Source organism: Budorcas taxicolor, chromosome 11, assembly GCF_023091745.1.
Source record: "Budorcas taxicolor isolate Tak-1 chromosome 11, Takin1.1, whole genome shotgun sequence".
Taxonomy (NCBI): Eukaryota; Metazoa; Chordata; class Mammalia; order Artiodactyla; family Bovidae; genus Budorcas; species Budorcas taxicolor.
Window position 1 is genome coordinate 28,495,330 of NC_068920.1, and position 13,174 is coordinate 28,508,503.

At 40.1% G+C, this 13,174-nt stretch overlaps 1 protein-coding gene across 1 annotated transcript in view; it reads left to right on the forward strand.

Moving 5' to 3' along the window:
• Positions 1 to 13,174, forward strand: part of CARMIL1 (capping protein regulator and myosin 1 linker 1) — a 308,343-nt gene that overhangs the window by 270,695 nt on the left and 24,474 nt on the right. The window contains exons 30-31 of the mRNA XM_052648705.1: positions 9,954 to 10,020; positions 10,245 to 10,441. Coding sequence (XP_052504665.1) covers positions 9,954 to 10,020; positions 10,245 to 10,441 — 264 coding nt within the window. The remainder of the gene's footprint in view (positions 1 to 9,953; positions 10,021 to 10,244; positions 10,442 to 13,174) is intronic.

Here is a 13,174-nt window from a genome sequence, read left to right on the forward strand (position 1 = left end):
GTTTGCAAGCCCTCACCCTCTCTGCTGCAGCCCTGGTCTTTGGGATAGACCAGGTCACTAGAAGGAAAGGTCCAGGGAGGGTTGTGTTGGGGAAGAGCCTTTTCATGGAGGGTTTGCACCAAGAGAGAGTTCAATGTTTGGTGTCTCTGACTGCAGGCTAGTCTGTCCAGGGTTTTACTTTTTTCCTCTTAGTGAACTGGGAGGGTTTCTAGTGTTTGGTAGCAAATCCACACCTCTTCAAACACTAGGGCAAGCAATGACTAGAGCTGTAGGTATCTGAACTGATGGGAACGAGCAGCAAAATGAAAAGAGGGCTTCTGCTTCTGGAAGCAGCATACAGAGAACAGTTACATGATCACCATCAGTTCGGTCCTGCCTACTCAGACCATGCTGCTGGTCTTAACTTTCAAGTGGACAGTTTTCTGTCTTGACTAGGAAAATTGGAGGGTTAGCCAAATACCTCCTGAAAATCAAGGCTTGCTAAGGAGGGAATGAGTGGCATGGAATGTCTCGGGCTGAAATCTGGGAATGACAGAAGTGACAAAATCTAAGGTGGGTAAGGAAGGAAAAGGAGCACAGAACTCAGCCTCAGACTTTGGATCATCTAAGTAGAAGTTGGCTAGACTCGAGAGCCTCAGTGACTTACTCTAAATCTCTTTATTATTCTAGTGATAGTTTAGAAACACTAATTGGGGTTGGCATGAGTTAATCTTCATTCTTTAGCTCATGTGTGGAGATTCAGAGAGGAAAGTGAAAAGTGAAAGTCACTCAGTCATGTCCAACTCTTTGCGGCCCCATGAATAGTCCATGGAATTATCCAGGCCAGAATACTGGAGTGGGGAAGCCTTTCCCTTCTGCAGGGGATCTCCAGACCCAGGGATCAAACCCAGGTCTCTCGCATTGCAGGTGGATTCTTTACCAGTTGAGCCACAGGGAAAGCCCAAGAATACTGGAGTGGGTAGCCATTCCCTTCTCCAGTGGATCTTCCTGACCCAGAAATTGAACCTGGGTCTCCTGCATTGCAGGCAAATTCTTTACCAACTGAGCTATTAGGGAAGCCCTATCCAAGTTCTCAGTTTCCCTAAACGTACCTCAGGGGAAACCACTGTCACTGCTGGAATTTGATATAAAGGATTTCTCATCTCAGGACTGAGGGGAAACCTTTATCACAAGCCTATTCTTTAGTGAAATCAAAATATAAAGTATGTGGTTTAAATATATATATGTCTCTGTGTGTGCTGAAGAAAATCATTCTGCACTTCATATTGAAAATCACACTTGGAAATGAGACCAAAAATGTAACTTTCATGCTCCACATATCACTGCATTTCAAAATAATGGATCTGCAATTTAGAGAGTGTTACTTCGAGAATCCATTCAGAAGGGATGGTAATCAAAGTAGTTAAACTAAGCATGTTCCAAGCCAGAACAGATTTTTCAGAGTTTGAGTGGTAATAAGTCTTCTTTACCTGAAGTTCTTCTATTTAAATTTGAAGGGTTAAGAGTTTCCTTCCTTCTACCCATCCATCCATCCATGAGATCCAGTGAGAACCAGACCTCCTGATTACTGATTGATTACTACAGCCCTCCAGTCAGAATCCTCTCAGGGTTTGAGATCCGCCTCTAAAATCACCATCCATTCTTTTTACCTGGTGCTACTGGAGTTTACCTGACTCAGGTTTTTTAAAGCAGTAAGGCAAATTGTTGTAGGATTTAACCTGGTTTGTGGTGGTTGGACTTGGTGTTAACTATTTTTGTCATCTATCTGGAGCTGATGTTCTATGTACAGAGCAAATGCATTACATTAAGCATTTTAAGCTTAATTTGATTATTCATCATGATGTCACTGAGCTGGTATCCGTTCTGAAGGAGAGGATTTTTCTCCTGTCTTCCTCATTCTTCTCTTCCATTATGATGTGGATTTTCCAAAAATCTAAACTTAAAATACCTCTTTTAAGTATAATACTCAGTGGAATTTTCCCCCATAGTTTATTCTTTTACAATAAAGATCATTTAAAAATATTATTCAGCTTTTTATGACTATTGGAATAACATTATGGTTAACGTGTGCAATTAAGTACTTAAGGTATTTTCCCACTTTCTCTCTTATAATGCTACAAGGGGCACGTACCAGATGCTTGTGTTAATAAGCACTGTGCTTCTGTGCCCATCAGCGCTAACACTTGGTCTCCAGGTAAGAGATTTGCTTCAAATTGGTACCAGGTGGTTTCATTCTTTGGCCTACTCTTCAGAAAAATGTATCAAATTATATCCATTTTCTAAAGAAAACATTCAAGTGTGAAATTTCACTTTCACATCAGTTGTAAGATTAGTTAAATGAATAAAAAGTGAGGTTGTTTCCTATTTCTGGGAGAAAACATGACAAAAGATAAAGATTTAATTTTCTTATATTGAAAAAAGAAAATTGTGCAGATCTAGAAAATAAGGAAATGAACCATGTTCATTTAAAAATAGTACTTGACCATCATCTTCGCAGCAGTTTCTCATCAGTACAGCTCCCTGAATTGTTTTTAACATCATGAGGCCATTTTAACTTTTATATGAAATGAAATTCGGGATATAAAAGTTAATGAGTGTGATGTGAATAGCTGGATTTAATACCACGTTCAGTAGGAAATGTGGCGCCTCAGTAAATCTCTACACATCCTTCCTCCTTTTGTCCATTGATTTATTGCAGTCCTCTCAGAGTTATGGCTTCTGTATACCTACTCTTCCTAGATATTAAAGATTGCTGCTCTCCAGCAGTCATCATAGGAAGGATTAGGTATCTCATTTTCTCAGTAAGATTTTATACCGCCTCAAACTTTAACAAGTAGGCATGCATAAAAATTGCTTTTTAAACCACAGACGTGATGATACTGTTTGGTTAGATGTTTGAGGGTATATATTAATAATGACTGAGTTTGGGTTCCCCTGAACATTGATGCATCTGACAATCTGGTAGGAAATACTTAATTATTATAATCTAGTTCATTAAACAGGGATTACCCTTATCCATTTTTAAAGTGCACCGGAAAGCACAAGATGACACTAGGCTATCTTGAGTCAAAAAGCAAGGAGTGGCTCTAAACCCAAATCACTGCAAAGGACACAAAATCCAGATCAAAACGGCTTCTGCTGGGACACTCCCTGCAACAAAAATAATGACAGTAATAGTTTATGATACTTTGAATTAATTAAAAAAAAAGAAAGAAACCCCAAATGCTAAGTGTATAGTAATACTAAGAGAAGAAGAGGGGATGGTACAGAGAATTTAGAAAAGGGAGATTTGATGCTTACAGAGGAATGGCACCTAAAATGTAGGAATAATGTTAAAAGTAGAAAGTGACAATTTTATAGCTCCCTTTGTATTCATTCAGGCCAGGATTGTCAGTGGGGTTTACAAATGGGCTCATCCGCATAAATTGAAAGTATCACCTTGTAGAATTAATATTAATTATCAAGAGACAAAGTACCTTTACAAAATACCAAGGGACAAGATACCTTGACTGTGGAAGAGTCGGGAGGTTCCCGCCCAACTGAAGTGATCAAATTTAGTGTCACCAACAGTGGAACAACTTGACCTGGGTACCACCTGTCGTCATTCAGTCATTTCCAGGATCATTCATCTGGGATTTGTGTTTTTTTAAAAAAAAAAAAACATCTACCTGAATCTAATTATGGGGAACAACCAGACAAATAGTGAATGTGGGAGAGTCTGTGAAACAATTGGCCTGAATTCTTCCAGAAAGTCGGTGTCATGAAATTGGCTTGCATTTGCTTAACAGGCGTTTAGATTGTTCCCAGCTTTTGCTGTTATAAGTGTAGTGCTTAGGAGTGCCCCCTCCCCTCAGTTTTTCTCCTTGGGAATAGAAGAATGAAAAAATGTTACTGTTACTAACATTCATAATCTCTGCCAGTTATTGAAGCGTGGGGGGCATTGACTGCCACTTATATGCCAGGCTATGTGCTAAACACTTTATACTCATTATCTTATTTAATCCTCACAACTGTTTATTTCACAAACTAGAAAACTAGGTCTGCGTTTGCCAAAACCTTGGCCACAGTTCCCCTTTGGCCATCAGAGTTCCATGTTTCGAGTTCAGTTCTCGGATGATAGCACCCGGAGCATGAGATGCCCTCTTGGGCAGGGTGGCCTCTCTGTGCTCACTAGTCTTCCCCTTGCCCTGATGGGGAGACACTGAAGTCAGTACAGGTAAATGAGTTCCAAAAGCTATGCAGAAGGAGTGGAAAACTGATGATTTTTATTCCTTTGAAAAGCTGACATGTCTGTTGCTATGGTTTCCCTCTTCATAGAAACATTTTTTTGCTTGCCTGTCATTTTAGAAGTTGAACCAATTGAAAGGTTCCTCACCTTCACTTATAATGATCTTTAGGGGGATAATTGGGACAGAGCACTTGTGATGTTGAATTAACCTTTCACACAGAGGAAGTCTAAAATTACCTATGGGGCTTAACCATCAGCTATAACTCTTGTACGTATGTATCCAGTGTCACGCCTATTAGGAAGCTTTTGAGGGGGTGTATAGTTAAGACAGAGAAGGCGATGGCACCCCACTCCAGTACTCTTGCCTGGAAAATCCCATGGATGGAGGAGCCTGGTAGGCTGCAGTCTACGGGGTCGCGAAGAGTCGGACATGACTGAGCAACTTCACTTTCATGCATTGGAGAAGGAAATGGCAACCCACTCCAGTGTTCTTGCCTGGAGAATCCCAGGGATAGGGGAGCCTGGTGGGCTGCCGTCTTTGGGGTCGCACAGAGTTGGACACGACTGAAGTGACTTAGCAGCAGTAGCAACAGCAGCCTAACAAAATATGAAATCAGAAGTCTGAGGATTGAGACTTTTTTGGGATCTTGCTGATGGAAGCCTTTCTGATAAACAAATAATACTGACGGTGATAATAATGATGGTGATGGTTATGGGGAGCTTTTTGTGTACCACGCAACTGTTTGCATTTGCAAGTTCAGGAGTCTTGTATTTTCATCCAGCTGCATGTTGAAAGCAACTGACAAACACAGAATAATGAACTTGAAGGAAAAAAGTGAGCCCTAGGTTGATGGACTAGGTGTTTTCAGTAAATTTGGAAAAGATTCCTCCCATCTTCATACAGTGTTTTCATAAAGCCTGGCATGCTGCAACAGGACTTTTGGTGTTTTGTTACATTTTTAAAAATTCTTTTATAAAATTTCAGAATGCTAAGATGCCCTAATGACTGTTAGTAATGATGACCAATGAGGTTTTAAAATTGTTTGAGAGAGTTAATGTGAAATGTAAAGTGACCTAAAATCACACTAAGGTATAAGGTACTGTCAATGTTAATGACACTTTAGGTAGGTAAGTGTGTGAGACCCTGGCATCAGATTCTTGCCTAAAATGCTTTGGTGACTGAGGGAGAGAGAGAACTCAAAGTTGCTGCCTCACAGTGGGCAGGATATAATGACGTAAGGACACCCCCAAGAAGGGAGGTTTTCACGTACCTGAGGGCACACTGTCCCCACCTTGTTGCTGGGACCAGCCCTGTGGCTTAAGAACCAAACCCTGCATGGCGTTTGCTAATGTTCATCCAGCATTCTGTCCACCTTATGCCTTTGGAGAGACGATGTCTCCATTTCCCAAATGGGATTAATACCTTACAGCGTTGGTAGATGGCATTTTGCACGCGCTTAGCAAGAGGTAATATTTCTAAGACTTTTCTGCAGTTTTCAAGCTGTAATTATGTTATGAAGAGCTTATGAAAAGCTATGCTTATGCAAAGCTAGCCTTACGCTAATGATAGTTTGGCTTCATTCTTGCCTCATTCCTCTGCTATGAAGGCTTTCTGTGTAGCTTTTCTGTGTGTGTATGGTGTCTCTCCCTCCCCCTTGTAATGTTGCTGCTTTATCTCTCTTCCATTCATATTTTTTTCCCTTTCTTTTTGCTGCATGGAGACTCTCTGCTGTACAAGTGTAAGTATTTTTTGGTGGCTCTGCAGATTCTGGCTGTATTAGCTTACATTCTTGTGTTCCATTTGCTTCCGTGCTGCCTGGCTGATCTCCCAGGAGACTGTAGTGTCGTCATCCATCTGTGGATCCTGAATAAAACAGGCAGCAATTTAGAGACAAGACTGGATTTTACAAGATGGTTCGGCTTAGCAAAACAGGCAGTGAATTTAAAAATATTCTCAGGGATGTGCCTGAATGCAAGCAGAGTGTTGATGAAGAGGGTATGAACATTGGAAAGGAGAAAACTGCTTATTCCATTCATGTTTTTAAAAAATAAGCCATAAGTACTTAGACTTCTAGGGTTTACATTTCTAATTCTTGTCATATTACTTGTTTCCCAGATTAGTAGAAAATTGCCATCATAATACCTTCTTGTAACAGAAAAATTTTACTGATCTACTTTACAAGTTAAAAAATTTTTCTTTTTAACCTTAAGGTAAAGAGAAGAATTCAGGATTCTTGAGCTTGGAGTGAGAGTGTTTTTTGTTTTTTTTTTTAATTATTCTTTGCACAAACTTAGTAAAATAAACAGAGAAACTACTCCATCCTATTTTTCTGATGATAGAGACAACTCTCATTAAAAAAAGTTAGTATGTCTAAGAATTATGTGTTAAATATGAGTTTAACAGGAAAAATATGTGGTGGTGTTTATAAGGTTCTAACAGTAATCCTTAACTTATGGTAAAAGTGGGTATTGAATTACATGGAGAATAGGTATAAATCCATTATAAAAACTGGATCAAATGAGTAAGATTTTCAAGCAATATAGGTATTGTGCTGCTTTTTTTTTAGATGCTTTGAGAATAGAGCCATTCATTTCATTCACTGTCTGCCACGATGGGGATTTATTGATATTTACGATGTCAGAATAAGTCTATGTTTAGAGTCTTCCTTCTAAATTACACTGAAAGGGTTTAACACATTGTTCCTCATATTTCCTGTAGATTTGAACATTGAACATTGCTTATTACTCTTAAAATTCACTTTTAAAGACAAAGTAATTTTGTCTGGGCCTAAAGTAATGGTTGGCAGTGTTAATCATAAATTGATTTGTGAAGGGTCCATTTGGCGTATGTACCTCTTCCGCTTCCACTGTTGACCCCCTTTTTTTGTTGGGCACTTTGTGATTTCTCTGATCAGAAAATACTTAGGCACTGATAAAGGTCCAGGAACAGTAAATGAGGACTAAGAAATAGTTTGAGAAAAGTAGCCCTTTTATTTTGGTCCAAAAACAGAAGAGAGTAAATGTAAATCTGGATGGTAAAACCAGATTTTTTTTTTTTCCAGGATTCAATTCATCTAACCAACAGGTGTGAGGAGGAGGAGGCAAGGGTGCATAAAACCATGTTTCTGGAGAAATATACAATATGTGTTCCTAAATGTATGCTTAGGTGGATAATTATAGCGCATTCTTATATTCCTCTTGTTTTAGTTTATATGTAATAGAACCATAGGAATAAGCCAGTAAGATTCAGCAAGTCCATATTGTCCATTAAACTGTTAAGGAAGAAACGATTACAAAGAAAAGAAAGAAAAATATATAGAAATAAAATTCCTTTTTTTTCTTGTTATACTTAAACCCATATTTATTCTTTCTTGTGAAAGAAAGAGATGGTAAGAGTTCATCCATCAGAAGAAACGTATAAAATCAGGTTGTGTTCTTAACACCAATTGTAGAAACCAGCCTGATTGCAAGCCCTGCAAATTTTAGCAAAAGGCCATCAGCCTTGTCCAAACATGGCAGAAATTTAGAACTCACAAATGTGTCAAATATAAAGAATTTTATGCGAAATGCAATGGAAGTTATATTCTCCTGTAAAGAGCATATGAAATAAGGCAATGAAAATGCATTAGAATGCATGCTTCTGATATTCAGATTTCATAGCCTAGGTTTTGAGGCATTGCAAAGCTAGACCAAGAAAGGCAAACTTGTTCCTTTGATTAATGTCAACCATCAGAAATCCTAATGATGATTTTGTATGTTTCTCAATATGTCTATAAAATTAGATTGAGTTGAATGGCCATTTATAGTTAGGCATCAGTTTGTAAATGAGTTTCTATCTTTGCTATCTATTATATATATGTATTATATGTAATTCCATATTTCTTGTATATATTTAAAAATTATGATTATTTGAAATGTAATTATGTTTTGCATGTATTTGGTATTCATTATAAAAGCAAAATGGGGAAACTTGATCCAGATTATTTTTGCCCACAAATTCTCTTATAAATCTAATCAAGAGTCAGAGAAAAATATTGGAAGACATCTCCACGCTATGCATTTTTAAAGTACTTTCCTATTTATCTGTGACTATGTAAGTGAATTGGCTGGAAATTATATCCCAATCTACTTCTTGATCCTTCTGCCTATGAAGGTTGTGCACAAAGTGGATAGAATACTAAAGAAGTTTTCATGACTAAATACAGCATGTATTTTGGTAGTTTGTGTCTCCTTCAAAATTATTTTCAGAGATTTCACTTAAGAATAGACTAGTGAGGCTTCCTTCAGCCCACTGCAAGGCGAGTTTTGGAGAAAACTACCTTGAAACTGGATTCCTTTCCAGTTGCATTAGATTGGTTGTGTTTCTATTGAACCTGTAAAGCCCATGTTTTATAAAAAGATATTCTGATTGTCTGCCTTTAAAAAAGAAAAAAAAACCCTTGAAAGAACCAAATCTGCTAGTTTCATTGTATATTTCAGGAAGACCAGTCTAGATTTAAATTCTATTGCTCATCATGTTTTAATCTCCCTTTTCTCTCAAGTAATAACAAAAGTTTTATTATTAAAACTGGCATAGAATCATCAAAACTGTAAAGCTCTTTGCTTTAAAGATCAACAAGAAAATTTATTCTTTGAACTGAAGAAAGGTTATCAACCTTGTGGATTTTTTTTTTTTTTGAGAAAGCTTTAGATGACAGCCTACTAAGTGAAATGAAAGTCTACAAACTAAGTTCTTTCAGTTATGTTATCTTTCAGTTTTCACCAATGCTAGTTTCTAGTATCAAACATTTAACATTCCTAAAAGCCATCCATTTGTATACTGATAACAAGTGGTGAGGTAGGAGGGATGCTGGGCTGACTTTTATAGCTGACTCTGTCCCTGGCCCTGCTCCTGTTCACTTGAATGGTGTCCTTTATCATCTCTGTGACTCAGTTTCTTCATTAGAATTTGTTTGTGGAGGTGATGACAAAGGTCCCTTCCAGCTTTGACAGGAGTGATTTTGTTGAGGGAGATGCTGATGTCTTCCTTGGATTTGACTTTACACAATCAACAGTTGACACCAATGCTGGAAAAAAGGCTCTTAAGAAATTTCAGCCATGGTTTGGGTTTTAGTCTCTCTTTTTTAAAGAACAAACAGGATTGAAGATGAGAAGTGACAGCAGATACAGACATGGCAACTTGCTTTGGTCGTTATGGTCTTTTCCCATAGTATAAAGGTCAAAATTTTTGTGGTAGAAATGTGAAACAAAGCAGTTAAATAACTTAAATCATTAAAATGACAGAGTCCAATGTTGCTCATATTGCTGTGATAATGAACAGTGAATGATCATGCTTGCAATTTTTAGCAACTGATTTTTATAGTCTTTCCTTCTTATTCGTTGTATCCGTTTTAACATCCTCATGCGAAGCTGGGAGTTAAATTTATACTGTTCATTGTTCTTTTTAGCAATAAGAATAGCATTTAACTGGTTAGGCCTGGGGGAAAGAAGAAGTGGGCTGTATATCATTTGAGAAAATGACAAACATTTAGAAATGCCTCAGCTTAGTCTTTGTAGTCAGGTTGTTAGAGGTCACCAGCCATCCTCTAAAAAAGTAAAATGCTGAGCTTAAGACGATTGGTCCCTAATATTACTACCCCGCCCTATACCTGCCAGATGTTTCTAAAGTTTGGAGGTCAGGTTTTATGGGAAAACTCTCTAAGTACTTTCTTTATTTTATTGGTAGATGACTCCTAAATCCAAAAGGAAGACTATCCACAGCCGAATGCTGCGGCCTGTTTCCAGGGCTTTTGGTGAGTATTCCATTTTGTCAGTCATTTTCTTATAACTATGAAACACCCTCAACAAGGACCTTGGACCACTTCAGGGATACTTCGCAGGGATGCTCTAAGTTAAGAGGGTTAAGTGATTTGTGAATGGGTGTTTGCTATTCCCTGATAGACTTAAAATTACTTTTAGCAAATTTTTATCCGTCTCCATGCAGTAATCTTCAGCCTGGGGCTTTGCTTTCTTTTAGAAATGGAATTTGATCTAGATAAAGCCCTAGAAGAAGTGCCCATTCATATCGAAGACCCGCCTTTTCCATCCATCAGACAAGAGAAGCGGAGCTCAGGGTTGATCTCTGACTTGCCCTCCGAGGAAGGAAGGAAGCTGGAGCACTTTACCAAGTTAAGACCAAAACGGGCTAAGAAGCAGCAGTCCACACACCCAGCGGTAGGTGGCCTGGTGGCCCCTCACTGTCCTCCTCCAGGGAAAACTGCAGAGCCTTATAAAAGTACCTTGTATACGTGAAAGTAGTTAAGGAGATTAGAACCTCTACGTATGTGTGAGATTCATGCAAAATATCTCACTTGGTGCTCAACACTTGCATAAAAGAGAACGCTGGAAAGTTTTCAGCCCTTTGGAACAAAGTTGCCCCCTTGAAATCTTTATGAAAATATCAATCATGTGGGTATGGTAAACAGGCTACTCTATAGAGTTGTATAGTGTATGGGTATAAAAATATGGAAAATAAATACTGAAGAATTGATTTGTGATTAAAAATTGCTTGCGTTAGATTTTGGAGGGCCCCCATATACTCCCCCACCTCCGTGTTCTGACCTGCTCTGGCCCCCTGGCTTTTGATAACCCACAAACTGGGAGGTGGAGAAGACACCTTACCGGGAGGACCATGCAAATGGTGTGCCTCTCAACACCTTGCTCTTTACTCAGGGGAAGATGGAATTGTTTGTGCTAACGAGGCTTAATGCAATTGATCCCATGTCTCTCTGGTTAGTCTTTTCTCTCTGTGCCTGTGGTGTTTCTTCCTCACCTTGCCGTCACTCTACACCCCACCAAAGTTTGCATTCTGTACCTCTCCACCCTCAAACTGCCCTGCTAAAGGTCACTCTTCACCTAACCCTGTGGACACTTGGCAGCTGTCAGCGTGCTTGACATTGGAGCAGTTACTTGACCTGGAAATCTCCATCCTTCAGGGCCTCTGAGCATCACTCTCTTTTCTATTCACCTCTCCAGTGATGCCTTTGCTGCTTCCCTCTGCCTGGCCTGTGAGCGTATTATTTGTCTGGGTGATGCCATCTGAACGCATGGCTTCGGTCTCCCTGTTGTTGACTCCTGCCCCCTCTGCTGAACTCTAGCTTCAGATACTCACCTGCCTCCTGAACTTGAATGTCCCAAAACAACTCACGTTCAACAAACTCAAAACTAGGAGCCTTACTCTGAACCTGCCCTGGTCCACAAGGAGCATCACTGGTGAAAAGCTAGAAACCTGGATATGACCCTGACCACCATCTCCCTGCCGTCAGCCCCACCTGCTCCTCCCCTTCCTCCTCGTCATCCCTGTAGCCCTCGCTCACATCCTGTGTTTCAAGCCTCTGGTGATACAGCCTTTTGGTCATGGCTTTCTCTCTCCCCACTCCCTCATCCCCCCACCCTTAGCTCCTGGATGGATAACTACTCATCCTGCAGACCTCCAATGAGGCACGACTTCTTCCAGGAAGCCCTCCCTGTCTCTATCTCTGTACTCGCACACAGATGGGGGAGCCCGACTCTGCAGAAGGCTGTTCTCATACGCTGGCTGTGCACAGTGCACAGCCTGAGCAACCCTCCATGGAAGCCCCGCTCCCCCAGTGCCTGACGCTTTTACCCTGTTACAGCCCTTGCTGTACAGTGTTTCCTGAGCATGGCCTCCTCCTTGTGTGTAAGCTCCATGTGGGAAGTGTATGGTTTATCATCTATAGTTGTGTGTTGAGCACTTAGCATGAATTTAGAACATAGCAGGCATTCAGTACTCATTGGATGACAGGTGGATGACTGGAGTCGTAAATGGAGAAAAGTCACAACCAGTTATCCGAGTGGTCAGGCATTTGCTCATACCAGATCCTGGGTGCTCGTATTTGGTTGCTCTCTAATTTGATTCTGAATAGCCTGACATGGTTTCAGAAAAACAAATTTTAGTGAATTGTTTTCTTTTCCAACGTACTTCTTAGTGCACTTTTACATATTCTTTGAGGAATAAACTACTCTCTCTCTCTCTTTTTTTAAACAAGGGAAAAGCCTTTTCAGATAGGGAAAGGATACACCGCACACACCACATTCTACTTGGTTATGGAATAAATGGTTCCTCTGGCTCTTTCCTTGTGGAGAGTCATTAGCGGTATAACATATATGTGACACAAGGGTTAACTTTCCCCGTAAGTCGGTGACCCTGGGAAAGAGAATGATTTTTCTTTTAGTCATTTGAGAAATGAGAAAGAGGGAAGGGAAGAAAGCGGTGGCAGAGTTTTGGTGGAGGAATGTACTCAGGTCTATTCTAGAGAGATCTTGACCTTGTCCACAGGAAAGCTAGGATTTTTAGGGTCAGCACACCCCAGGGTGCTCCATCCTAGGGATGCTAGCACAGGGTGTGTTGTCCTTGGATAACGGATTATGGTCCTGGGTCTGAACAGATCTCACTTCTTCCCAGAGGCTTAGTGAATGTACACAGTTTGCTCTCCCTTGGATGCACAGAGTTTGCAGTTTTCAAAGTGCTTTCACATCGAACTCTGTGAAGCTGCCACACAGGCCCCACCACCTGCATTTTCCAGTGGAGGATGAGAAGGTTGCAGCATTTAGCAGCAGCAGTCATTTAATATTAGTGTTGTTTTGGTTTTGTTTCGACAGACTGGGTAGCCCCAGCCCCACCCTAAGTCAATCTTAGCTTTTCTAGAGCTTGTCTTTGATGCCTAATGCCCCAGTGGGCTTTTCTGGGTATCAGAATTCTCAAAGCCCAAGTATGGAGGCTGTTCTTAATTTGAACATGTCTAATTCTGAATGTGTGGGTTTTTCCCTCCTACACTGATTAATTCTTCAGCTCTCTGGACACAACTGGCTGTCTACAGTTCAGTTCAATTCTGACTCCTCAAGTGAAGGGCTCCGGGGTACACTCACTTCAGATACCAGTCCCAG